At 39.9% G+C, this 26,062-nt stretch overlaps 1 protein-coding gene and 1 pseudogene across 1 annotated transcript; both read right to left on the reverse strand.

Moving 5' to 3' along the window:
- Positions 1-325: 325 nt before the first annotated feature.
- On the reverse strand, positions 326-19,940 carry NUS1 (NUS1 dehydrodolichyl diphosphate synthase subunit). The gene is made up of 5 exons (XM_039355480.1): positions 19,345-19,940; positions 13,484-13,606; positions 12,711-12,863; positions 11,347-11,446; positions 326-3,017 (listed from the first exon to the last, which is right to left on the reverse strand). Exons 1-5 carry the CDS (start codon positions 19,742-19,744, stop codon positions 2,927-2,929), a joined length of 867 nt encoding a protein of 288 aa, XP_039211414.1. The 5' UTR covers positions 19,745-19,940; the 3' UTR covers positions 326-2,926.
- Positions 19,941-21,506: 1,566 nt separating this feature from the next.
- On the reverse strand, positions 21,507-23,846 carry LOC120313498 (annotated as a pseudogene).
- Between the last annotated feature and the right edge of the window lie 2,216 nt (positions 23,847-26,062).

Genomic DNA, 26,062 nt, shown 5'->3' on the forward strand with positions numbered 1-26,062 from the left:
TTGCCAAAAACAAATGTGAAACACAGCATATGACAAATAGGTTCTTAGTAGGCAGTAGAGGTGAGAGAAACCAACTCCCAATGAAAGACAATTCAATTATACTGTTGCAATAAATTGCCAGAGGCAATGACAAGTGGATGTGGCTGGGGAAAAATGCTTGGAGATTGTCTCCACTAGGTCAGCCCTCCCCAGAAATGGGGGAGGGGGAAACTGTTCCAGCCACTCAGCAAGACCAGAAAGGTTAATTTAGCCTTAAATCTCTCTTTTGTTGCTGACAAAAGAAGTTGAGAAATTAAACTGTGCAATAAGTATTTTTTTATTTTTATTTTTTAATTCCAAAATGGCAACCGCCAGCCACATGGCGATCAACCTATGGCCCTAACGCCGGCCCTGCAGAACAGGCCTTGCCCAAAAAAATAAAATGGTGGCTGCCAGCCACGTGGTGACTCGTCGGTAGCCGCGATTGTCTGGACAAAGCTCGGACGATCAGCTGTCATTCTGGGCTTCCGCAGCAGTCCCTCAATCGACCAAGCCGATCGGAAGGCTCCGTGGTACTGCAAACCTTGCAAATAAAGTGAAACAGGCCCCCCGCTGAGACCTCAGCAGTCTGGGATGAACTGCTGTTGCCCTGGGCCTCTGCGGAGATCCGCTGACCAGCTGGATCGAATGGAAAGCTCCGCAACTCCCCAAAGCCCCGAAAAGCAAAAGGTAAACAAAGAAACCTCGTGCTGAGGCTACAGGCTTCCCAAAGCCCTGAGCACTCAACCCGAAGAAACACAAGCCTCGTGCTGAGGCTGCAACAGCTGAGGAATGTAAACAAAAAGGACTCGGTGGGGAAGGGGCGACCTGAGGGAGGAAAGCACAGGAAAAATACAGTGTTTTGAAGAGAAATTAAAGGGGAAAGGAAGGATAATCCACGGATAGGAATAAGGGAAAACATTTTTTTTAAAATAAACTTGAGTCTGGAGAGAAGCACCAATGCATCTTGTCTGGGTAAAGACTAAGATGGAAGTGGGTAAACGTGACCCAGCAAGAGGCGTGGCTATCTCTCAGTCTTAGTCTAATTGGGTAGAAGGGACGTCAGGAAACCCAATCCATGGATTATCCATCCTCATGCTGGAGAATTTGCTATTTTGTTTCTCATAACTTACACTATAATTGTTTTGCTAAGCTCATAGCTCTGATATTTAGATGTCAGTTCTCATTAGGTCTTTCAATTAATTTACATACACCAAGTCATAATTTTCAGTATTTTCTGTAGAATATGTTCCAAAACCTATCTTCATTAAAATGCAGTTTCCTGAACGACTTCATAGAAATGGATGCATGAACATTCCTGAAATATATTGCACATTTATGATCACTATAGCAGAAATTGGAAGATAGATTTTGAAATTCCAGGATCTATGTATATTGTCTTGATGCCCATTTACATCATAAGCTCACAGTAGTAAGCATTCTTTTTTTAAAACAAAAACACCCCATGGTCAGTTAATCCATAATTTTGTCACAGATGTATCAAGTACCACTTTTATTTAAAAAAGGAGAAAAATACTATTCTCAATATTCTGCAATATTTTACTCCATTAATTGGAGATATTTACAAAAAAGACATTCACAAAATAGATTCAAGTTTCTGTTCCCTTTTAAACCAAAATATTATCATAAAAATGGTTTTGCTATTCTTAAAAATATGCAATTGAAACAGTATTCACTGGACAGTCTGTTTAAAAACTTGCAAGGACTTAGGGATATAATATTAAGTTAGAGGTTTGGAGAAAAATCTCACATTATATATATTAAGCAGCACTACAAAGTTGCTGCAGGAAATTAGCTGACAAATAAATGAATTTTAGCCTCAATACATTTGTTGCATTGTTTTATTAATACACTGTCACACAATAACTGCCACAATCATTTATGCAAGTAATCATGTTACAGTGTATTGATGTCAAAATTCAAAAAAATTATCAGCACGTATTGAATTAACATTCACTGTTTGGTGCTACTGTTTCTTAGCCAGACATAAACTGAGTGTATTCTGCCACACTCATCATCATCCAGATGGGTTAACGTATGGTTGAAATAAAGATAACATGGTGAATATTCATGTTGAAAATAGAGCCAATCTTTTTCATAAAGGAAAACACAAGCCTTTTAAAAAAACTTACCTTCACTCTGAGATGTTAATATGCTATTCTAAAATAGAATAGAGAGGTCCAATTGTTCATGTTGCATTTGGAAAAGTTCAGTTTACATAAGGATGCTCCATTATTCCCACATCCATTCTTCCACACAATCCACCATGCTATTTAAACTTCAGCTCTCCCAGACAGAAAGAATGGTCCATAATTATAAAGCCCATAATTCCCATAATTGCTGATTTAATCTTAATCAGTTTTAACATTAGTTGTTCCCTCTGTCCAGTCTCACCCTGTCAGACATTTTTATAAATGTTTGCAGATAATCAATTCACAATGTGTTCCTAGAATCTAGGGCTAAGGAAGTCAAGTGTAAGTCTGGTGAAAAAGATGTAAAGTAAGATTTCAGAAATTTATGAGGTGACTTCAGCTGAGAATGTGCACTTTATTGACTGCAGTGCTACTTTGACTTTTTTATATATATAATTGCATGTAAATATTTCTAGTAATAAGAATTTGATCACTGGAAAAAATAAGTCTGAAATCTTTAAACAACTATTTTTACAACGTTCATGATATACCATTATTAGACAGCAGTAAACCATTGCTTTCTCATACCTTCACAGATTATGAGTACACACACATACAAATTCTAAAAAGGATAAGACACTTTATTGAGTTTGATAAATTAAAAGACTATGTACTGGACTTGCATGTATCACAGCTATTTGTAAACAGAGACCTTGGTCCTTTCCAAAGAAATCTTGATAGAATTCTGCAATAAATCATTTTCCAACACGCTGATCACAGGATGCATAGTAACAAAGGGCAGAGAAGAATTCATCATAGCTGACATTCACATGCGAAGGCAAAGAACTGAGAAAAAATAATTGGAAAGAAAACTAAGTATAATTGGGAATGCATACAATACTTAAGTTTGTAATTACTTTCCTAAAAAATTGCTTTGAACTATTAATCAGATTGATAAATGACAAATGGGGCGTTGTCTTACCTGAATGCCTTTTCTCAGCATGAGGAATGTAGAATCCACGAATGGGTTTTAGAAGTCCTCTAGCCCATTTAGACCAATCAATCAAAGTTGCCACGCTTCTGCAGGGTCTGACCATTCCCCAGTTTCAAAAAAGGGCAAAGCCAATGATTGTGTGACGTGTGGCTCCCGAATTGCTGACATTGACCTGACTGCTAAAGTGAACAGGGAGGGGGTGGAGTCTACATTTCTCATGCTGAGAAAAGGCATTCAGGTAAGACAACGCCCCCTTCTCCAGCATGTAGAGGAATGTAGAATCCACAAATGGGACATACCAAAGCCCCTATGAGCCCGCGGGTGGGACGCAGGCCGGTCAAGTGTCGATGTTGAAATGGACCACCTGCTGTAAGACCCGGCGTACGAATGCGGCCTCTGCAGAAGCAAACTTGTCGAGCTTGTAATGATATATGAAAGGTGAAGGGGACGACCACGTCGCCGCCCTACAGATATCAGCTATGGAAGCCTGAGTTTGCCATACTGCTGATGTGGAAGTGCTACATGTAGAGTGCACCGTTAAGTGGCTTGGAACTGGTAAAGAATAGGCCCGGTAAGATTCAGCGATACAGGCCTTAATCCACCGGGCAATAGTAGAAGAGCAGACCTTCTGCCCTTTGGAACCTGCGTGGAAGGAGACAAAGAGTGCCTCCGATTTACGAAAAGGGGCAGTCCTCTTAAGGTAATAAAGCAGTGCCCTGAGCACGTCCAGGAAACGCCACTGCCGTTCCCGTGTGTGGGAAGGATTGGGACAGAAGTTTGGTAGAATGATTTCCTGGGCCCGGTGAAATAGTGTATTCACCTTGGGGATGAACAGGGGATCCAATCGCAATACCACTCTGTCCTGGTGGAAGGCACACAGGTCTTCCCTAACAGAAAGAGCAGCCAGTTCAGAAACCCATCTTGCCAGTGTGATGGCCATCAGGAAGACCACCTTATGGGACAAATAACGAACAGAGCAAGATCTGAGAGGTTCAAAGAGGGTTCCCGTAAGAACCTGTAGAACTTGGGGCAGCTCCCAAGAGGGGTACCGATGTACTACAGAGGGTCTGCTATTGGTGACTCCTTTGATAAAGGATCGAACCCTCAGGTGGTGAGACAACGGCGTGGAGTTGGCACAGGTGAATACCGTGGAAAGTGCAGCCACCTGCCTACGGATAGTGTTGGGCGCCAAGCCCATATCCACTCCATCCATGAGGTATTCAAGAATTCTTGGAATAGTGGCAGAAGAGGTAGACAAACCCTTGTGGTTACACCAGTCACAGAAGTTCCTCCAAGTGGCATCGTAAATTCGGTTCGTTGCCGGCTGCCTTGAAGCCTGAATCATAGATATCACTCTGGGGGAATAAGATCCCCGTGTCAGGAACTGGTGTTCAGATGCCATATGGCTAATTGGAGCCACTGCGGATCTGGGTGCCGTATGGCCCCTTGTGTTAAAAGTTATCCGCTCTGGAGGAATTCTCCATGGATGAGTTATGGCAAGGTTCACGAGATCCGCGAACCATGGACGTCTCGGCCAGTGTGGGGCCACAAAAATCAGTTCCGCCTGTTCCTGCAACAGTTTCCTGATGACGGCCGGAATCAGAGGGAGAGGTGGGAAGGCATATAGTAGGCCCTCCGGCCAAGGACTGCAGAGGGCATCTGCTCCCTCCGAACCCTGAGAGGGATACCAAGAGAGAAACCGGGAAAGTTGGGCGTTCACTAGGGAAGCAAACAGGTCTATCCTGGGCCGACCGAATCGATGAGTGATCTCCCGAAAGAGGCGTGGATGCAGGCGCCACTCTGAATGATCTACTGTGGATCGACACAGAAAATCCGCCTGTTGGTTCTCCTCCCCCGATATATGCTCTGCCCTTAGGGACAGAAGATTTTTCTCCGCCCATGACCCCAGTAGTCGGGCCTCGGACATCAGAGCCCAAGATCGGGTTCCGCCCTGCCTGTTTACATGGGACTTTGCCGCCATGTTGTCCATCAGGACCAGCACGTGGCAACCCACAACCTTTTCGTGGAAATGACAAAGTGCCAGGTATATGGCTCTGAGTCCTAACCAATTGATACTCTGTTTGAGATCCCGTTGGGACCACCACCCCTGGGTAAACTGAAGTTGGAGGTGTGCCCCCCATCCGAATAGGCTGGCATCCATGGTCAAGGTCACCCGAACTGGTTCTCTGAAAAGAGAGCCCTTGGACAAAGCTGGGAATAGCCACCAGAGAAGAGATGTAAGCGTTAGTGCAGGGACCCGTACCCACTGGTAGGGAAGCAGAAACCACTGGAGCTGTCTCGTGTGGAGCCTGGCCCACGGTACTATGGCAATGCAGGAAATCAGCTTCCCCAACAGTTGTGAGAGCAGAAGTAGGGTCAACCGTTTTTTTCTGCGCATTCTGAGGATTAGTGTACGAATGCTGACCTGACGCTCTTGCAATAAGAAAACTTGGCACAGGTTAGTATCTATTATTGTGCCCATGTGTAACAGCCGATTGGTTGGAGTCAAGTGACTTTTTTGAAAGTTCATCAGAAAGCCGTGATCTTGAAGCATCCTAATTGTCAGTGCCAAGTCCGAATGAGTGTTCAGTACCGATGACGACTGGATTAGAATATCGTCCAAGTAGCACTGAACGTGGACCGGCACCAATCTGAGCTATGCGGCAAGAACCACCAGGATTTTGGTGAAGACCCTGGGGGCTGATGACAGGCCGAATGGTAAGGCCTTGTACTGGTAATGATGGTTGGAATACCTGAATCTGAGAAACCGTCTGTGACCCGGATGTATGGGGATGTGAAGGTATGCTTCTGTAAGGTCTATTGACGTCACAAAATCCCCCTGATGAATACTGCCCAAAATGGAATGAAGGGTCTGCATTTTGAACTTGTGATACACAAGGTATGAATTTAGGGTCTTGAGATCGAGTATTGTCCTCCAACCCCCCCGAGGCTTTCGGAACCACAAAGAGGATGGAGTAGAACCCATCTCCATTGATTCGGTGGTACTTGCTCTATGGCCTCTATGTTTAGCAAATGTTGAATGGCCTCCTTCATGAGACCTTGCTTTACGGGATTTTGCGATAGGGGGCAAGCGATGAAACGCCGAGGAGGGGAGGTCAAGAACTCCAGAGACAGACCATCTCTGATGGTGGTGAGAACCCAGGTGTCTGTGGTGGTGTCTTCCCACTTGTGGAAGTAATATGTCAGTCTGCCGCTGATAGGAGGGGTCTGCTCCGAGTAATTTTGACTTACGGAAGGGATGACCTTCCCTACCACGAAAAGGCCACTTGGCCTGAAATTGTGGTTTTGGCCTGTCTCTGTAGCCGGACCTGTCTGAGGAACAGTCCGGCCCCACTTGAAAGGGCCGAGAACCATTCCCTGCGGCCAGGTCTGAGCCTGTCCGAAACGACAGGCGGTGAGCATATGGAGTAAAATGTCTGCCCGCCCTTTTGGAAAGATGAGAGAGAACTCTCTTCTTCTCTCTATTTTCAATCTATTTTCTCTCTATTTTTTCACCAAAGAGGCTACCACTCTGGTACGGTGCAGCAGCCACCCTCCATTTGTGTCTGGTGTTGGCCCGCCAATTCTTAAGCCAGAACAACCGACATGCAGCGATGCTGGATGCTATGGCTCGGGCTGAAAACCTGGCCGATTGCAGGGACACTCCTCCATGTATTCTAGTTCAGCTCTCAACTTTGTGACGTCCTGGTGCACCCTTACCTCGTCTGGGGAGATTCTAGATTGGAGTTCACGAAGCCACATTAGCAAAATTTTGGCGAAGAAGGAGTTTGATGTTGAGGCTCTTATTGCCCATGCTGAGGCCTGGTGTGTTCTGCGGAAAGAAACCTCAGATTTCTTGTCCTCAGCCTTCAGAGCCTCCGACATATCCCCTGGAATCTTGGAGTCTGACAATATGGGAGAAAGAAACTCATCTACTCCCGGGATCTCCAGTACATCATTGAGGGAAGAGACCGTGTCCAAGAGTTTACGGTCTATTCCTCCAAGGGCTGAGAAGGTACCAGGGGATCCCCATTGATCCTGAATGGATTTCAAAAACATGGGAGGGCAAGGGATCTGTTGGTTTTTTGTAACCGGTTCCGACAACAGTGGGACAGAACTCTGACCAGAGCCCTGATCAGCTGTTTGGGGTTTCACCGGTTCAATCTTTCCAGTGACGCAGGCCTTGCGCAAGAGGGAAGAAAAGGAATTAGGGTTAAAAACACCAACCAGGGGAGTGGCTTCCGTGTGAGTATCCTCATCATCTGACCACAGGCCCTCTTCTAGGGCCTGTTCAGAATATTCTGATACCTCACTCCCCCAGATTGTGGTGGTGAGGCCAGATCTGGGAGCTCATAATCTGTGGGATATGTAGTCCCCGTAGATGTAGTGGGGTTTGACTGTCCTGGAATCGGAAGGGCCCTCACAGAAGAGGCCATGGCCTGAACCACCACCTGCGAAATCATGGCCTGGAACTGGACGGTGAATGAAGGCTGTTCAGGGGGTCGGAGTCCCGCCGCCGTTGGAGTGAAAGACGCTGACGGGATCTGAGGACCCGCCACAGAAAACCCGCCTGAGGTTCCACATGCTACTGAGGCTGGAGTGAGTTCTGTGGCTGGAATCGGGTCTTGGACCTGCATTCTCAGATCCTGATCAAAGAGAGACAGATGGTCCCAACTGTATCCAAGTAAGGGACCCTGTTCAAGGGTCTGCTCGGGGGTCCAAGCCTGTGCAAAGGGAGAGGGACGTGGGCCCTCTGATGTAGTTGCTAGGGAAGGGGAAGTGGAGATAGGTTGGACCTCTGCTGCCCGTTGTTGGGCCTTGGAGAATTGTCGTTCCAATGACCTATGTCTGCTATCTGCCTGTTTCTTGGCTGCCTTAGAGACCCGTTTGGTCTTTGCTTTGACCTTTGAGGTCGCATCTTGGTTGGGTGACTTGCGTTTCATATTTCCACTAGAAGTGGGAGCCTGTGGAACGGTGTTATCCGCCATGTTGAACAAGAAACAGGAGTTTTCCAGCAAATCCCTGGAACTGTTCTGGTCTGCAGGAGACGAGGCTACACGAGGATCTGTGAAATCCGGTCCGCCGTTAAGCACGGAATCACACTGCGCGATATAAGCCGCATGTCACCCAGGGAGTTATCCTCTCCCCTTTCAATCGTTCAGACCCCTAGTTGTGGGTACTGAGAACAATTGAATTAATATTGTAATTTATGCCAATTTTTATTGACTATTATCATTAAAATTAATAATTAATTTTTTATTTTTTTTTAAATGGGGGACCCTCATGTCTCACTTAGTGGCAGCTAGGACAGCAACAGCCAGTCCACTAGATGCAGACAGCAGAATAGGTAATGCAAGAAATTACCCAATCTATTGTCACTGGACGTTGCAATCCAGCAGGCAGGAATGTGAGGTGCTTAACACTGTATATTTTTAGAAGAGAAAGTAATAATGAATATAGTATAATATAAGATATTATAATACAATATGCTATAATATAAAATAATGAAGACAAAGTGATAATGAATATAATATAATATAAAATATTATAATATAACATAATATAAAATAATGAAGCTGCACGCTGTAGATGTTAATTAGAAAGAAATACCAGAGGATTGATTCAGAGAATTTTCCCTTGCTAGCCACGTGGTTGCCTAAGATGGCGGTTGCCAGGAGAGGGAGAAGAAAAGCCTGCAAAGAAGTAACCGGCAAAGGCAAAGAAAGATATTCTTAAAAGACCACGATCGCACGTAGAGGCTCAAACAAACAAGTAAAGGAACCCAGGGAAAGTTCTGTAATTATGGAGCTTCCCTGTGCAAGGGGAACCCTGAAGGCGAGTTTACTGAACTCAAGAGAAAAGAGGCTGGGAAGCTGTGACCTAGGGGAGAGGAGGGGTGATCACAGCGATGATCGGCTGGCTATCAGCAGGAGGCTAGAAAAGCATGCTGAATCAGCCTGAGGCTAGAAAGGCATGCTGAAATCAGGAAAGCTAGAAGGCTTGCCTGGGAAGGAAATTGATGTTGAAAATGGAAACATTCCCCCCAAAAGGAACAAAGAATCCACGAATGGATAATTACTACCTGTCCTTCTAAGCCAGTGATGGCGAACCTTTTAGAGACTAAGTGCCCAAATTGCAACCTAAAACCCACTTATGCATCGTCGAGTGTAGGGTGGGCGTGGCCCATTGGATGGGCATTGCTGCAGTGGTAACAGCAGACTGGGTGGGGTAATCAATTAATTCCAACTTGGCAAGATCTCTTTTTTCCCGCGAGAAGTTGAAATTGATTGAACCTTTTTTTTTGTACACGGCGGTGGAGGCCTAAAGAGAAAAGGTTTTATAAAACCCAGCTGAAGGCCTAGGACTGGGGTGACAGCGTGCGTGCCCACAGAGAGGGCTCTGAGTGCCGCCTCTGGCACCTGTGCCATAGGTTTGCCACCACTGTTCTAAGTTATAATCGGGAGCCAAATTTCCACATCTCTTCAGGGCTGAGACCAAAAGAAACTGGGGCATAGTCAGATCCTGCAGGGGCGTGGTAACTTTGATTGATTGGTCTAAATGGGCTAGAGGACTTCTAAAACCAATTCGTGGATTCTACATTCCTCTACATGCTGGAGAACATAGAAATTTTATAACAACATATGAACTTAAGGATATTTCAAATTTTCTATCAACTCTATAGCCGAGGAATATGCTAACAGATGCATATTATTTGGCTATACAAGAATCTATTCTTAATACATAAGATTCCACAAGATTTCCCCAACTTGTAGTACCTATGTGCAAAAGTACACAGTAGATAGTTAGAGGTGCTCTCTTATGGTAAGAATATTCTTCTCCATGGAACATAAGAGTTCAGATTCAACATGAATTTGCTCAAATGATGGAAAGATATTCACTAATAAGAAAAAAAGAAATTTACTGCAGGGATGGGATACCTGTAGCCCATCAGATACTGATGAATCATAGTTCTCATCAGACTCACTATTAATCCAAAGCTTGCTATTCTGCAACAACTGAAAAACCACAAGATTCTTCTGGACATTGTTGGCTTTAATTAATTATTAAATAGGTTTGCAACCTGTTTAAATACATCTATAACTTTTAAATATTTAAAAGTTAGAGATGCCAATCTGAAAGGACTTTATTATTTGTATTTTTTTCTTAGTGGATAGCCCAATCCATATTCAAAGGGATAAAATATTTGGAATATTTAGGGATACTCATATAGCTATGTCTTATAGAAATTGCATCTTTTCTGGGCTTGTACAGCTGTTGCTGTAATATATCATACAAAGATGCATTGGATTTAAGAAAGTGTACATTCAAATAGTCTTGAAATAATTTTTCCTTTTAATCTAGAGTATTACACAGCCCTAATTTTCAAACCATTTCTCATAATTCAAAAACATCCAAAGTGATTTATAATAGTCATAAAAATAGAAAAGCAAATATTACAAGGAGTAAATGGCTAGAAAAGGCAAACATAAAAAGATGGATTTTTAGAGATTCCTAAATTGCCTCTGTGTGGGTGTCAGACATGTCATAGAGAGCAAGTCATTCCACAGGACAAATAGAATGTTAACAAGGTGACAGGACCTACATTATACTGATTATCAAAATTTTTTACATCTTTTATGATTATATACTGGGTCAATAATAATATAAAGTATGTATTAGCAAGCAAACTATTAATCTGAGCTGTTCATGAATATGTACTTTTCTTTCTGCAGTTGGCAATTTTTGAGGCTGGAAGAAGCATTTTTTCCTAATGCTTTCAGTGTTCGAGGGCAGGCAGGAATGGGGGGTGATATCAACGAAGTTGAATCCTTTTTTCCATTTTAGAGGGAAGTGTTTAAAATTACAATTTAGCCTACTGTGAGCTTAACACATCTATTTTTGTTAGTCTAGTGAAGAAAATTAGTGAGCTACTGCAATCTGGAGAGAATGACACGAAACACTGAAGCTGCATTTTGATCATTCTTGCTTTGCAAAAGGGTACAAGAGAAAAATTGTCAATATATTTCTAATACCCATTGTGATGCATCTCTTATTTAGCCCTCAACATAATTGGAGAGAACTGTTTTCTTTGCTTGACTTACTACAATATCCACACTTTCCTATCATATTGAACATCAGATTCAAAACTACTGAAAATACATAAGAATTATATGTTCTTACACAATCTCTGTCAATCTGATTTGCCAGGGAAGAAATCCCAGGACACTGTCCACAGGACCAAACTTTACTATTAGGTCAGGATCAGGAAAGCCATTAGTACCTAGAAAAAGGGCACAATAACATTGCAGAATCAAGACTACCCAGTTTATCAGAGGTATAACACAGGTTCACCATAACATTCTGCTTCATGAATAGAGTTGAAATAGCCTAGTCAGCAGAATACACTGTAGCCAAATAATATATTCACAGAAAAGCAAATTCTGGGGGCCAATTATCCCACATGGATTTTTGAAACATTAAACAGCTTGTAAGTAATTCAGTCAAAACAAATAAATTCCACATTCAGAACACTGCTTTTAAGTATCTGTATCTGCAATGAAATGGGCAATTTTGAGTATTAATGGAAGATAAATGCTCAGATCCACAGATTTAATACATAGAGTATTCCTAAATGTCAGGCCGCGAAGGCCAATCATATGTTGTTGTTGTTTCCCAAATAAAATGTTACCATATTTAGGAATATTTGAAAATCAAACATCAAATGAATAAGGAAGTGTTTAAAAGAAACAGCAACCAACTGAATATAATTTATAAAATAAATTATCTATCGGATCTGGCTTTTGGTACCCCCTGCATATAAATCTGGAAACAAATGTGAATTTTTTCCAAATTAAATGGATTTTCTTCCATGAGGCCATGTACCATTACAAATAATGACTGCACTTATTTGGCAAGGAACACTTATACAGCAAGAATTACAAAGACATATTTCAAAAGGAGTTCTTCTACAAAGTAACCCCATAGAATGTAGAGACTGAATACAGGTAGTCTTTGACTTACAACCGTCTGGAATTACAGTCATGAGTTGTTGAAGATGTGAAGCAGGTCATTATGTAATCGGACATGACTTTATGAGACTTTTTGAGGTGGTCATTAACCAAGCGTGGTAGTCTTTAAGCGAAGACCACAGTCATTAAGGGAATCCATAATAGTGATTGATGTTTTCTGCTGGAAAACAGCAAAAAACGTTGAAAATCGTGGGCATGTAGTGGTGGGACACTGCAAACAGCTATAAAGCTGAATCGATTGCCAAGCACCCAAAATGTGATCGTGTCACTGTGGAGGGAACATGCAGTCATTGTAACTTTGAAACTGGTTTGTAAATACCTTTTGGTGGGTCTGTCATAATTTCAAAAGGACGCTAAACAACTGGTAATAAGTTGAGGACTACCTGTAGTGAATATGTAATCCAAATATTTACACCAAGAGTTTGATTATGTTTAAAAAAATTATTACTGTTAGTTTAGCCATTTTACACCAACAACTACTCAAAAAAAGTAAATAAATTCTGCTTTAACACTTACTGCTTAATAAATTCTCCAAGATGTTTATATCCAGATCTGTGCATTTCTTTTGCTTTTGTGCTACTAAGTGGCAAAATTTCTGAGCTGCTCTTACGATATCTGTTTTTCCATCCTCTGAGGACAGCACGTTCAATACAGATTGGCAATTTAAAACTGCAGTTGAAATTAAAATAAAACAATGAAAGTGGAAGAACAGAAACGGTTGCTTAAAATCAGTTTTTTTCCAAAGTTAGAGGCTTACAATTCTCCAGTTAAAAATAACATTTCCCCCATAACTCTGCAATTTCTCAAAGTTCCTACTACTGGTAAGCAGTGGTGGCACAGTGGTTAGAATGCAGTATTGGCTAGCTCAAGGTTGACTTAGTCTTCCATTTTTTGAAGTCGGTAAAATGAGGACCCAGATTGTTCAGGGCAATAGGCTGATTCTGTAAACAGCTTAGAGACGGCTCTAAAGCACTGTGGAGTGGTATATAAGTCTAAGTGCAACTGCTACTTAAATAATCCTACTAAAATATGCTTTGTAGAAAATCCCTAATTCTTTGCTATAATAATAATATTCCAGTAGAAGTTTAGAATCAAAATTTTCTTAATTCATTTTTATATAGATCTGTCTTATTCTACTGACTTGTATACACCCAAATCTATAAGAACTTGTGATCATGGAAATTTCCCATTCAAGAAACTAAGTCACCAGTATTTGTGGAGTAGTTTTGTGTAATCAATGTATTTTAGTCTTCAATAACAATACAGGGTTTTTAAAAAAATTATCTTACCTTGATCTGTTTTCTCCTGATTTGCAAATTTCACTGTATATTTGGAACAGCCAAGATTCAACAATTCCTGCTGCTGTTTTAAAATTTCATCCATCAGCCTTGAATTATTTCTTTTGAAAATACCTTGGGAAAAGAAGAGAAAGAACATGTGCTGGTAATTTTTTTTATCTTGCTGCAAAAATGATATTTAGAGATTACTTGGAGTTGCCCAGGAAGAATGTTCAGAAACTTTACTTGGTGTAGTAAGTTGATTCAGCACAGCAATACTTCTCCATTCTATACATTTCACTCAAAATGCTTATCACTTTTAAAGTTCTTCATGGCTTAGTCCTGGTTATTGTAGGTAGAATCTATTTGTTCTACATATTTGAATTATGATGGCATGCTGCATACCCACTCTCTGTAAAGATAAGGAGAGGGGGACTAGATAACTTGCTTTCATTGTGACTGTCCATTTTGAACATATGCCTTAATATAAAGATCCCCTCCCCACTGTCATTATTCAGAAGGAAGGTGAAGGCAATCCTCTTTTATTAGGTGTTTTTTAAATACATATAATTTTCAGGGATATTTGTGCCATGTATTACAGGCCAAGTTCCTTTTTTTATTCTTTTAAGATTAGTTTGCGATTTTATAATTATATAAGCCACTCAAAATCTTATGATTGGGGTCATACAGAGATCTTGTATCTTGCAAAGGTAGCATAAATAAATGCTTATTTAACTACAAGAACAAACTAAAACCTCTTTTGGACTATACTAAGGAGTAGTATAGCTTCATTGGTGTTTTGTGTGCTAGTGAATAACTTTCCTTTCTGTCTTTTGAAAGGACAGATTCAAACTCCAGCATGAAGGATTGTAAACTGTCTGCTAAACCATGCTTGGATAGAACGTGAGTGGCTGCCGCCAATCATGATGGACCTTATCCATTACATCATCACCAAACAAGGGCTAATCCTGACAATCCCACACTTTCATGTCTGGGCAGTGTTTCTGTGATGAGGAATGGCTAAGAAAATGATAGGAATAAAAATGATAACTCCCAGATTTATTTATTGGTGGGTTGATTCTGAGGCGCAGTAAAATTGTTAAATATTTTGTTTGTATGGTAATAAGGAAAACTTGAAATGTTATATCCTAGATTCCAACAAGTAGTTGTCATAGGTTGCATGTAGAAAAATGGACATGAAAGTGATGAAAAGCAGTAAACATTTATTTTACAATTTGTGTAAGATACAGAGAAAAATAAGATAAATAAATTATTTCACCATTTTTTGTAGAAAAAATATTAGCAATTAATAGATAATAGTATCTAAGCTGGGGAAGATTGAGGGCAATAGAAGAAGAGGACGACAGAGAATGAGATGGCTGGATGGAGTCACTGAAGCAGTAGGTGTGAATTTAAATGGACTCCAGAAGATGGTAGAGGACAGGAAGACCTGGAGGAACGTTGTCCATGGGGTCGTGATGGGTCGGACACAACTTCGCAATTAACAACAACAACAACAAGGAGTGATATAGCACAACAGGGACTAAATTCTATATTCTAAATAGCCATCCCAAATTACATAACTGGTTGGCCATTTGCAAGACAGATTCCCTTTTTTCCCAATTGCTGTCCTTAAAAACAGTATGGGATGTACTCCAGGAAAAGTATTCAAAAATTGAATTCGAGTACATACAGATTTCTAGTTGTATAAAATGTCTGACACTGATTTGGAACCATTATTTTCCATGAGATTTGACTCTGCAATCAAAAGAGAGTTTAAATACCAGACAGACCTGAAATATATCTTCTGCACACAATTGTATGTTCAACCATTGGACAGAGAGTAGGAACAAGTATACATTGCTATAAATTTTAATTGAATTTTTAAAACATATACTTCAAAAACCACAAAATTAGGGACATCCCTTCTACCTATAAACAAACTCCTTCATTCCATATCAGAAATTAATCAGTTGCACAATGTAGTAAAGTTAAAATCTCATTTGAGTTCAGCTTCTCATGATTTCTGGGATATGTCAATAGTTTGTCACTGCTTTCTTTCAAGATGTTTTCTCAACTATCCAGTTTAGTTTACCTCCCTTGCATTGCTTATCTTTCATCTGAGTACTAAATAGGCTGAAATCTGCATAGCTTCCACAGCCAAAGTCAGCCAGATGCTGAGGCACTCAGCATGGAAGAGTTGCTATTTGGTACACATAAGCTCAAGATGCCTTTAGTTACAGAGTATTCACAAAAAGACCAGAATTTGGGACAGTCCTGGCAATTGTTCTAGAACAAATATTCTACTGTGTTACACTCTGTCATTATAACATAACTTCTCACACCAAAGGAAAATGAATCAGTAATCAACAGCATGGGGGAAAAAATCCTTATAATTAGGTCAAACCTGATACCTGACTTATTCTTAAACAAAGCATAACCTACTTCTCTGCTGAATTTTAAAGCTTCTGCCTTATTAGCAACAGGAAAATCCGAGCTTTTAAATAAAAGTTAATATTATATTTCTTCTGCTAGCAAATTCTAAGGTTAATTTCATAATGTGATACAGGTTTTGATTATCCTGAGCTGTTATCTATCTCTACACACACACACACACACACACACACACACACACAATGTCCCAGCAATAGGTATTAAAGATAACTAAACTAGGCTTTTGTTTTAAAGAGAAACAAAAAAACAAGCACACATTCTTGGACACAGATAAGAACCACTATTATACCAGTGGTACTGGTCTGAACCATTAACAGTAGCTACAGAATGACTTTGCATTATAAAATGTTATAAATCACACAGAGCTTCTAATTTGGGCATGTACCTTTCAGGTTTTTCAAAACCAAAAAAGTATCTGCAAATAATGACAATTATATCTATATAGCATAGGAATGATGCAGCATTCCATTGAATGTCAACTGTTGCCACTATACATGTAGTCCTCGACTTACAACAGTTCATTTAGTGACTATTCAAAGTTACAGTAGCAGTGAAAAAAAATGACTTAAGACCGTTTTTCACACTTACGACCATTGCAGCCACTCCATGGTCATGTGATCAAAATTCAGATGTTTGGCAACTGATTCATATTTAGCCCTAAATGTCGAAAAATTAGTAAGAAACTGATTGGAAACATGTGCACACACATGTATGCACGCACACACACAAAGATACAGGGTAAGTATATACACAATTTCAGTTCTGACCAAACTATGAGTTGAATGTTACTACTTCAGAATTCTTGTTCTAGCTAGCTAAAAACTCTATGCAGTTTTTAAAAATTGGTTACTAAATCCAAGTGAGCAACCTGTCAACTTTATTTTAAAAAGCTGTCATATATTCAAGATGAAAACATTACTTCCAATTGTTTACTTGATCCCAAGATTCTTCAATCTTTGAGTAACTTTGACAAAAAAATAAACCAAATTTATATTAGACTCTCAACTTCCTAGTCCACGGGTGTCAAACCCGCCACATCTCATGACGTGTCATGACGTATCACGACTTTTTTTGCATTGCCGGAGCTGGGGTGGATGTGGCCTCCGTATGATGCAACTGATCCGCAGGCTGGCAGTTTGACACCCCTGTCCTAGTGTAACCTTTTGCATTTTTTTCCATGCATCTGTGTATTAAATAGGCTCATGTCTTCTTAGCTTCTAAACCTAGACAAAATCAGCCAGGCAATTTTAAGTTACTTTAGTTATATCTTATTTTAGTATTTTAAAAAATAAGCTGCACTTATGACAGTGATGAAAAAGTAACTTTACAACAATCCTAGTATTTGCAAAAGAAAGCTGAAGGAAGATTGTAAGCATAGTGATGCTTTTACTTAGCAATCACTTAATGATCAAGTTGCCAGTTTCAATTGTGCTTGCTAAATAAAGACTACTTGCAATAATAATAATAAGATTTTATTTCAGTTCATTATATGACATATCAGCATGTTAGTCTGAGTCACATAGTCACATGAATCTTAATAACAAATAAAGTGAAATTAAGCCCATACAGGACTGCATCAGATATTGCTGCTTTTGGCAAATGAGACTGATTTCTTACAATGTAAAACAAAATACATGGCATTTTCTTATCAGTTTTCATGAATTAAAAAGAAGAAATATAATATTTTAAATAACAGAATTTCAGACAAATCACTTTGAAATTACTTTGGCTAGCTGAAGCAGTGCTTCCTTTCTCTATAGCCAATTTAACAACCACACACAGTAATTCTAATTTTTATTTCATAACATTTGTGGAGTGGAGATGATACATAGTAGTGAACAATGGGAATCATAGGAGGTATTACAATGGCTGAAAAATTCTAATTTTCTTTGAAAAGAAGCAAAACATTAAGATAAGCATTTACTAAAAATTTCAATATACATTTTATTTCAGTTTTTGGCATTATGTAGAATCAAATAGTATTGCTGTTTTGATACTTACTGGACAATAAAGGGGAAGGATAAGTAAACATTCCTTAAACTGCAAAAATCAGAACATGATAGTTTGAGAGCAGAGAGGTATAGGCTCTATATTATTGTCAGGAACCTATACCTCTCTGCTCTGAGAGCTTAAGGGACTGTAAATACCATTCTGCTCCTGCTTCACAGATCCCTAAGGTTCAAGAAAACAATTTGAAAAATCCTGGGATCAAGCATAACACTCAGATCACCATGATCCAGTTGCTGAAACATTCTGGATCCTTGTGTCAATACCATTTCTGGACTAATCAATTAAATATGCATTGCCAGGCAGTGGGCAAAAGAAAAAAAATCTGTATCAAAGAGATGGAGAATATGAGGCCATCCCATTATTCCTGAACAAATAGATCTTGGTATGGTGGCAAAAGAGTGGGTGGTTCTGGGAATATATACAATAATATTTCTGTTAAAATTAACATCAGTACATATTTACTGGAATCTAAAAATAGGTTGTATAGGACTAATATTTGCAAAAATTATTTTTTCAAACAGTTAGTCAAAATGGTTACTCTTGATTAGTTTGTGTTAGTTATTATGGTTTCTTTTGTTTAAAAAAATTAATAAAATGTTCTAAAGGGCAGTAAGAGAAGTAAAATAAAGTATAGGGATTAAACTAATTGTATTCAGTAGGCACTAATAAAAAGATTCAGAAAAAACTGCTCAGAGTCCGTCTGGAATCAGGTAGTCCCATAATCGAATAATAACTAAATAACAAAACCAATGAACTTCTTGAAAAAAGTTCTTTTATTGACCTTCACCTCTTAACTTTCTACTGTTTATATTTTTCTCTATCAGCCAAACTGAGCTCATGCTAGGTAAGGAAAACATACCCTGTAATAAAGCTGCTCCCTGTCTCAACAAACCTTAGTTGCTTTAGCTGGCATTTAATATAGGTAGTTCTCGACTTACAATTACAATTGAGCCCAAAATTTCTGTTGCTAACTGAGACATCCATGAAGTGAATTTTGCCCCATTTTATGACCTTTCTCGCCACAGATGTCAAGTGAATCATTGCACTTGTTAAGTTAGTAACACTGTTGTTAAGTGAATCTGCCTTCCCCATTGACTTTGCTGGTCAAAATATTGCCAAAGGCAACATAACATAACCCTGGGACACCGCAACCAGTCATAAATATGAATCAGTTGCCAAATATCTGAATTTTGATTACGTGACCACGGGGATGCCTGCAATGGTCGTAAGTGTGAAAAATGGTCATTCAGTGCTGTTGTAACTAAACTCTTGTTAAGTCCAGGACTAACCTGTAACTGGGATCGACGACAGGCAGAAAAAAAAAAAACAACATCCACCGGTAGGACTTTCAAGGTCGACCTCGCTATCGAGAAAGGGTGAGAGCAACTTGGCTATGACAGGCGACTTACCTTCGTGGTCGTAGACGCTGACATAGGAGATGCCCACCGCCATGCACCACACCACTAAGCTGGCCACATCCGCGTAGCTCTGCTCCTCCTCGGTCACCACCAGCCCCACGTGGCCCGGCAGTTTCTGCAGAGATTTCGCATCCCTCCGCCACCGGCCACCGGCGCCCACCACTTTCCGCCCCACAGCCGCCGGCTTGTGGAAGGCGAAAGGATTCGCGGCCGCCGCCGGAGCTAAGAGGGCCCGCGAGGCGGCGGTGGCGGCCGTAGCCGCGCGCCGCCGCCAACGGCTGAGCCACGAGCCGTGACCTCCGAACCAACCGCGGCCCCAGGCGACCAGCGCGCGCTGGACGCTGAACAAGGCGTGCAGCAAACGCCACAGCAGCTCGTACGCGACGCTCATTGGACTGGACGGAGGGAGACTCGAGAGGAGTAGAGCAGGGATCGTCGGCTGAGGCGGTTAAAGTTGGATCAGCCGCACCGCGAAGAATGCACCATCTCGCCTCCCTTTGCTTCACGGAGACGGTTTTATCTGCCCGGCAACTTTCGCTAGTGCAACCATCTCTAGACCTGTCCTGACCTTTACCCTCTAGCCTACGCAGCTGCTGCTCATTGGTCGAAGCAACGGGACTAAGTCATTTCCGGGTTGACAGACCAAATGACGTGGCCCGAAGGAAACTGAAGAAGAGGGAAGCCCTAAGGATGTCTTTTTGCAGCTACAGAAGGATTTAATGTTATGTTGCGACATCTAGTGGCGGACGTGTGTGAGTTGTAAAAGTTCCGCTGTCTTGGTCACCACGTGCGTGATAGTGAAACAATAAATCAATTTTTTGTGGCTGGTTCCTTTATTTGCTCAAACTGGATAGGCAATTGTGAGATGAATTAGATGAAAAGCTCCTATAATGGCTTATTTCTTAACCAGGAGTGAAGGTGAATTGTAGGTGTGAAAATGCACTGAACTAAAACTTTTAAGAAATACTGACTGAACTAAAACATTATTGTGGACTGCAGACGTCTGTTTATTTGCATCCTTATTTCTCACATATCCCACAAATGCATAGAAAGCTACTTCTTAGAAATATCTTCTTCAAAGAGGGTCCACCTTTGGTCCTTTCTAGTGGTGGGATTCAAATATGTGAACAACCGGTTCTCTTGCATGGATGCCGGTTCTGGAAGTCTATTCTGGCCCTGGCAACAAAAAATTAGCTACCGGTTCTGCCAAATTGGTCCTTTCACACATTCATATATAGTACTATACATATATATATATATTGATAAATATTGGTAACCCATCAGTGCAGCATATAGGATAATTAAACATATTCTAAATACAACTACATTATTTACTTTTAAGTGATAGCCTGTGTGGTCCTCACAAGCATGCTTGGAGACAGTTGAGTTAGATGCTATACAACAAAACACAAAAGTCTCCGATCTCCTGAAATAGGGCTGAATTAAATTCACATTAGAGGAAGGAGAACTACAGAAGATATCTTAGGCTGACCTTTATTTCATAATCATAATCATCACGTATATTTACAGAGATATCGCCATTTGCATGCTTGCTCATTGCTTTACCCTCTTATGTATATACAAATGCAAGATCATTGTTGAAGACATACAGCTTTCATCATGGCTCTCTACTAGTGATGGCCCTCCCTTGACCTCTGTGCCTTTGGTGGTGAGCACACTTCTGATTTGAAGACATTATGGATTGTCATCAAGTATCTGAGACAGGGAATGTTAGGAAATTGTAACTAAGAGTGGATAGCTTATTGTTCTATAACTGTTTTCAGCAAACTAACTATTTATCCACACAATAACCTATCATTACAATGAGAAATAAGTAACATGCCACCCACTTAGCTTCCTAGCCAAATGGGCTTTTGGACTGCAAATTAAACTACGTTGTAATTTGAGACATTTCTAAAAGTTCATGGTGTAGTATGAATGAGATTACAGGAACTCAGACTTTGGCAGCACATTTTTTCTTTTAGAAACCAAACTAATTTCTTCAATCCTGAAATTGAATGTATTTATATTACAGAAAATATACTAAATGTATACTCTTTATTGCACAGATAATATATTTCCTGATTCCACAATGAAATTCAACTTATGTTTTTTTACTTCTAAGTCCCTGACAAATTATGTGTCTTAGTCACTTACTTTAATGGAATAGAATGAAGCTGATTTTGTTCACGTGCTAAATTAGATAATAGTGTACATTTTTGAAGCCCTCCATCTTCAAACGTAGTAACATACAATATAATTGTCAAGGAACACATGGTTGAAGTTTCATAGACTCTAAAATTCTTGTGCTCTAATACTCTCGGATAGTTTGTGAAATCAATTTTCTGGCAATCTGAGTGAGATTGTTTGGAGTTTGTTTTTTTGACAGGTCCATCCTCATTAAACCTGAAAGAAAGCTGCATACCAACTGGTGAAAGCTGGTTTTCAGACAGGCAGATCTCTGTCAAATTTTTCCACATCTCCAAATTTTACCACTTTCAGCTGGTTCCTTTCCAGCTTCAATGACAATATAATATTAGCACACAGGTGTCAAACTTGCTGAGTCATGTGCCGTGTCGTGACGTATCATGACTTTTTTCGCATTTCTGGAAGTGGGGTTGGCGCGGCTTCCGCATGATGCAACCAACCCACAAGCCAGCAGTTTGACACCCCTATATTAGCAGATCAGAAGGAGATCTGTGAATAGATTACCATTTAAATGAAGAAACAACAAATTATAAAAAAATGTGAACAAGCTTCTTGGAAAACATTGCAGTGCTCTATTCTCCATGCTAAGATAGTTTAGGTGTGGTCCACACCGTGTGGAAAATGCAATGACCAAGAGACAGATTCTGTGTTATTTCCATCCAAAGTCAACCTCTGTAAACTAGTAAGGGAGGGGAAAAAAAATAAAATCAAATTGGTTTGTATACCAAGTTCTCTTATTTCTTTAAAAAAAACTTTCAAAATCAAATTCAGGTAGAAGAACCCTTATTAAATTGTCACCAAGTTCCAATATTTCAAGGTTTTCTGGAAGGAAAGTAGATTTGTGAGTTCATTTTTCTTATATTTATTTGTTGGTATCTTCATTATTTTTACAAATAGCTCAAGGCAGCGAATATTTTCCAGCACCCCTTCCTCCTCCTATTTTCCCCAGACAACAACCCCGTGAGGTGAATTGGTCTGAGAAAGTGTGACTGGCCTAAATCATCCAGCTGGCTTTCATGACTAAAGCAGGATTAGAAATTATGGTCTCCTGGTTTCTAGCCTGGTCCCTTAACCACTAAAGCAAACTGAAGACCATGAGTTTTAATGTCGCTTTAGGCATGAATGCCTGCAGGGGGGCCTTGGACCAGTCAATTTCTCTCAATAAATGTCATCAATCTGAAGACAAAAGCCAGAACTAATTCAATCAGCAATCATCTGCCTCCACAGAATAGGCATATATTGTCAGGAAATTTATTCAAATGCCATTTAAAGGGTTATGCAAGAGTATCAAAATACAGAGCATAATCTTGTCAAACTGGGATATCCTGCTACTGTAGTTCCAGAGCAAACTGGGGCCCTCTAGAGGCATATTCTAGAATATGTGACAGCTTTATAACAATTCTAAGCATAACTGAAAATATGTACAATTGAATTTTGTGAAATATACTTTTCAGTATACTGGCGTAGAATCCTGTTGATCAAAACAATGGGAATAGAGGATACAGTTCCCTGAGCAGAAGTACATCCCTCCACATTCAGTGGAATTTACTGTATTCAAACAGCCCAAATCCATGATGGGATATTAATTTATTAGAACAAATCAAAATGCCTGAATCTCCAGAACTCATCATCAAGTGAGATACTGAAAAAATCAGGAGATGAGAGGAGAAGTAAAATAAGGCAATAGTTTCTCCTTTCTCCATCCTATCATCATCATCACTGCCACCATCACCACCACCACATCTTTCACCAGAAGAGCTCAAGGTTTATTTTAATTTAGCTCTAAAATAACTCTGTAGGGGAGATTGGATTGAAAATCAGAGATTGACCCAACATTACACAATGATTTTCTGAGGGAGGATAAGCTTGAATCAAATGATAATGATAATGATGATAATGTCATTTGCACCTCTATAACTGTCTGTTTGGCACTGCAACCAAACAAGACAGACACAGACTTCAACGGATAGTTAGAACTGCAGAGAAAACAATTGCAAGCAGCCTGCCTTCAATTGAGGACCTATATACTGCACAAGCCAGAAAGAGGGCTGTGAAAATATCTACAGACCCCCTCACATCCTGGACACAGATTGTTTCAACTTCTTCCCTCAAGATGATGCTATAGGGCATAGCATGCCAAAACAGCTAGACACAAGGACAGTTTTTCCCCCCATGCCATCACTCTGCTAATCAACTAATTCCCACAACACTACCTTATGCCCCTGGGATGTCAAACCACCTAGTAGGGCTGTATTACTATTATCCTCATCTTTCCTATTACCCATTTCCTTAACTTCTTATGACTATAGCTTTGTATCTTATGATTTATGTTGATTGCTTTTATTTAGTATCCTATTATGATTTATAGTTGATTGCTTATTTAATCCTATGACTATCACTGAGTATTGTATCATGATTTATGATGATTGTATTTTATGATTATGATCATGATTTATCACTTGTTGCTTTCATGTACACTGAGAGCTTATGAATTGGAGACAAAGTCCTTGTGTGTCCAATCACACTTGGCCAATAAAGAATAAAGAATACACAATAGCCATGTAAGCTTCAATTTCAGTATATATTAACTCATCTCATAAGCATAGACATTCATGAAATTTGGAGAATTCTTCTATTATGACTGTTATGGCTGGATCAATTACCACCATAGCATATAATAGCATAGCCAGAATGAAATGGACAAAAGGATGCACCACTCTCCAAGGGGGACATAAAAACTGGTATTATCTTGCAAAAACAGCCAGAACTACAGTTGTCTGTTACCCATCCTGAGAATGTTGCCTAGTTAGGGCAATAGTTACAGATTTCTTGCACAAGTCTTCAGACATAGTAAAAATATCATGATAAAAACAATAAAAATCACATGCCAATAAAGCACTTTTTAGTTGTATCAAACATTGATAGAACTAACAATACATGGCTAGTTCTCTTTCCTGGTTTAAATCAGGTATAGCATAGAACGGAGGTCCCCAACCTTTTGGGCACCAGTGACTGATTCCACAGAGAGAGGTTTTTCAATGGACCGGAGAGTGAGTGATTTTGTGTGCTGCCTGCATCTTGCGGATGGGGCTTTGCTTTTTTGTGCGGACCAGTTGCTGGCATGCCGCAGACCGGTACTGGTCCATGGACCGAGGGTTGGGGACCCCTGGCATAGAACTATTAGAGACTATTCCAAACCATTAAACCATTCCAAAGATCATTAAACTAGCATTCATAAGGAACTCACATAAGCTCTAATACATATTACAGAATGTGCTGTTCAAGCATCACTTATGCAGGCAGATGGATTTGTAGAAAGAAGGTATGCAAGCTTTTTTGCAGCCTAAGGAAAATGTTGCATAGGGCAGTTCTTAGTGACTGGGAGACAACAGCTAAAGAGATGATGGAGAGACCAAAAAGATATTTTTTTAATTTGACTAGGTTGGAAAATCAACAGGCTTCACAATTTTATTTTGCTTGGCTGGGACATTAATCTGATTTATCGTCTGGCATTTAATCAGCAAGCAATGCTACTATCACAATTTTCTGTTTTGGTTAAATGTGACAGTGACTACAAAATGAGCTGGGAAGAAAGATAAGGAGGTATTTTATAGAGGTCTATAAAATATTTGCAAGTTTGTGACTTTGTGTTAAACATGATTAAAAAAAATCTTTCTAGTGACTGGATTTAGAATATTTAAATTGATCTCTCATACTTGTTATTGATAAAAAATTACCTTTAAGATTAACAATTTACAAATCTTGTGCAAAATGTGCTTCCTTTGTGGTTTTCAAGACCTTACATTGGTACCAACTTTTTTTGGCAATGATCTTGATAGAAATGATTTGCTTTGAGTAAACAAATGTAGCATTGTCCCATTAGGAAACCAACAACTTGTTTCATACACTGTACCAATCAGCCACCATTTGCTAGATTCCCACATCATACTAAGGCAAAAGCAGACATACCACATAATAGCTTAGTATATTGTGTGAATAAGTTAAACATATTAAAAGGCTAATTTACTCTTTTGCCTCGCCTCATCATTTGATTCCTGACCAAACTTTGGTCCACATTACAGCTGCCTCAAATAAAAATCCAATGTGTAAATATTTCCTCATAATATGTCTATATTTAGACATATTATAAACACACACACAACTCAGAGGTGGGGAAAATACACTGCGTTCTTTATTACGCGAGAAAGCTACGGATTGATTATTTAGGCAACTCAACCCACTCAGAAACATCCATTTTGCATCTAGATCCAGGGACTAGATATTACAACAGTTATCAATGTAACCTTCCCTTGTTCTTTATTAGCAGTTCTTCTTCCTACCTTTCATCTTATTCACAAACTAGGAAGAAGTTCACTTTGTAATCCTTAGCCCAGGTGTTTCTAGCTATTGGACTGGCTTTCAAGGTCCCATATTTCCTGAAGGATTTAAAAGTTCACACTCTCAGTTACAACATGGTTTTAATGAAGTCTACCCATGGATA

Source organism: Crotalus tigris, unplaced genomic scaffold (genome assembly GCF_016545835.1).
Source record: "Crotalus tigris isolate CLP2741 ecotype Arizona unplaced genomic scaffold, ASM1654583v1 scf7180000018691.1937549, whole genome shotgun sequence".
Taxonomy (NCBI): Eukaryota; Metazoa; Chordata; class Lepidosauria; order Squamata; family Viperidae; genus Crotalus; species Crotalus tigris.

Coding starts and splice junctions, on each gene's coding strand:
- NUS1 (XM_039355480.1), bottom strand. CDS start 19,744: ATGAGCGTCGCGTACGAGCTGCTGTGGCGTTTGCTGCACGCCTTGTTC. Junction 12,864..13,483: donor TCAGGAGAAAACAGATCAAG/GTAAGATAATTT, acceptor TTTCAACTGCAG/TTTTAAATTGCCAATCTGTA. Junction 3,018..11,346: donor ATCAGATTGACAGAGATTGT/GTAAGAACATAT, acceptor ATTTTTTCTCAG/TTCTTTGCCTTCGCATGTGA.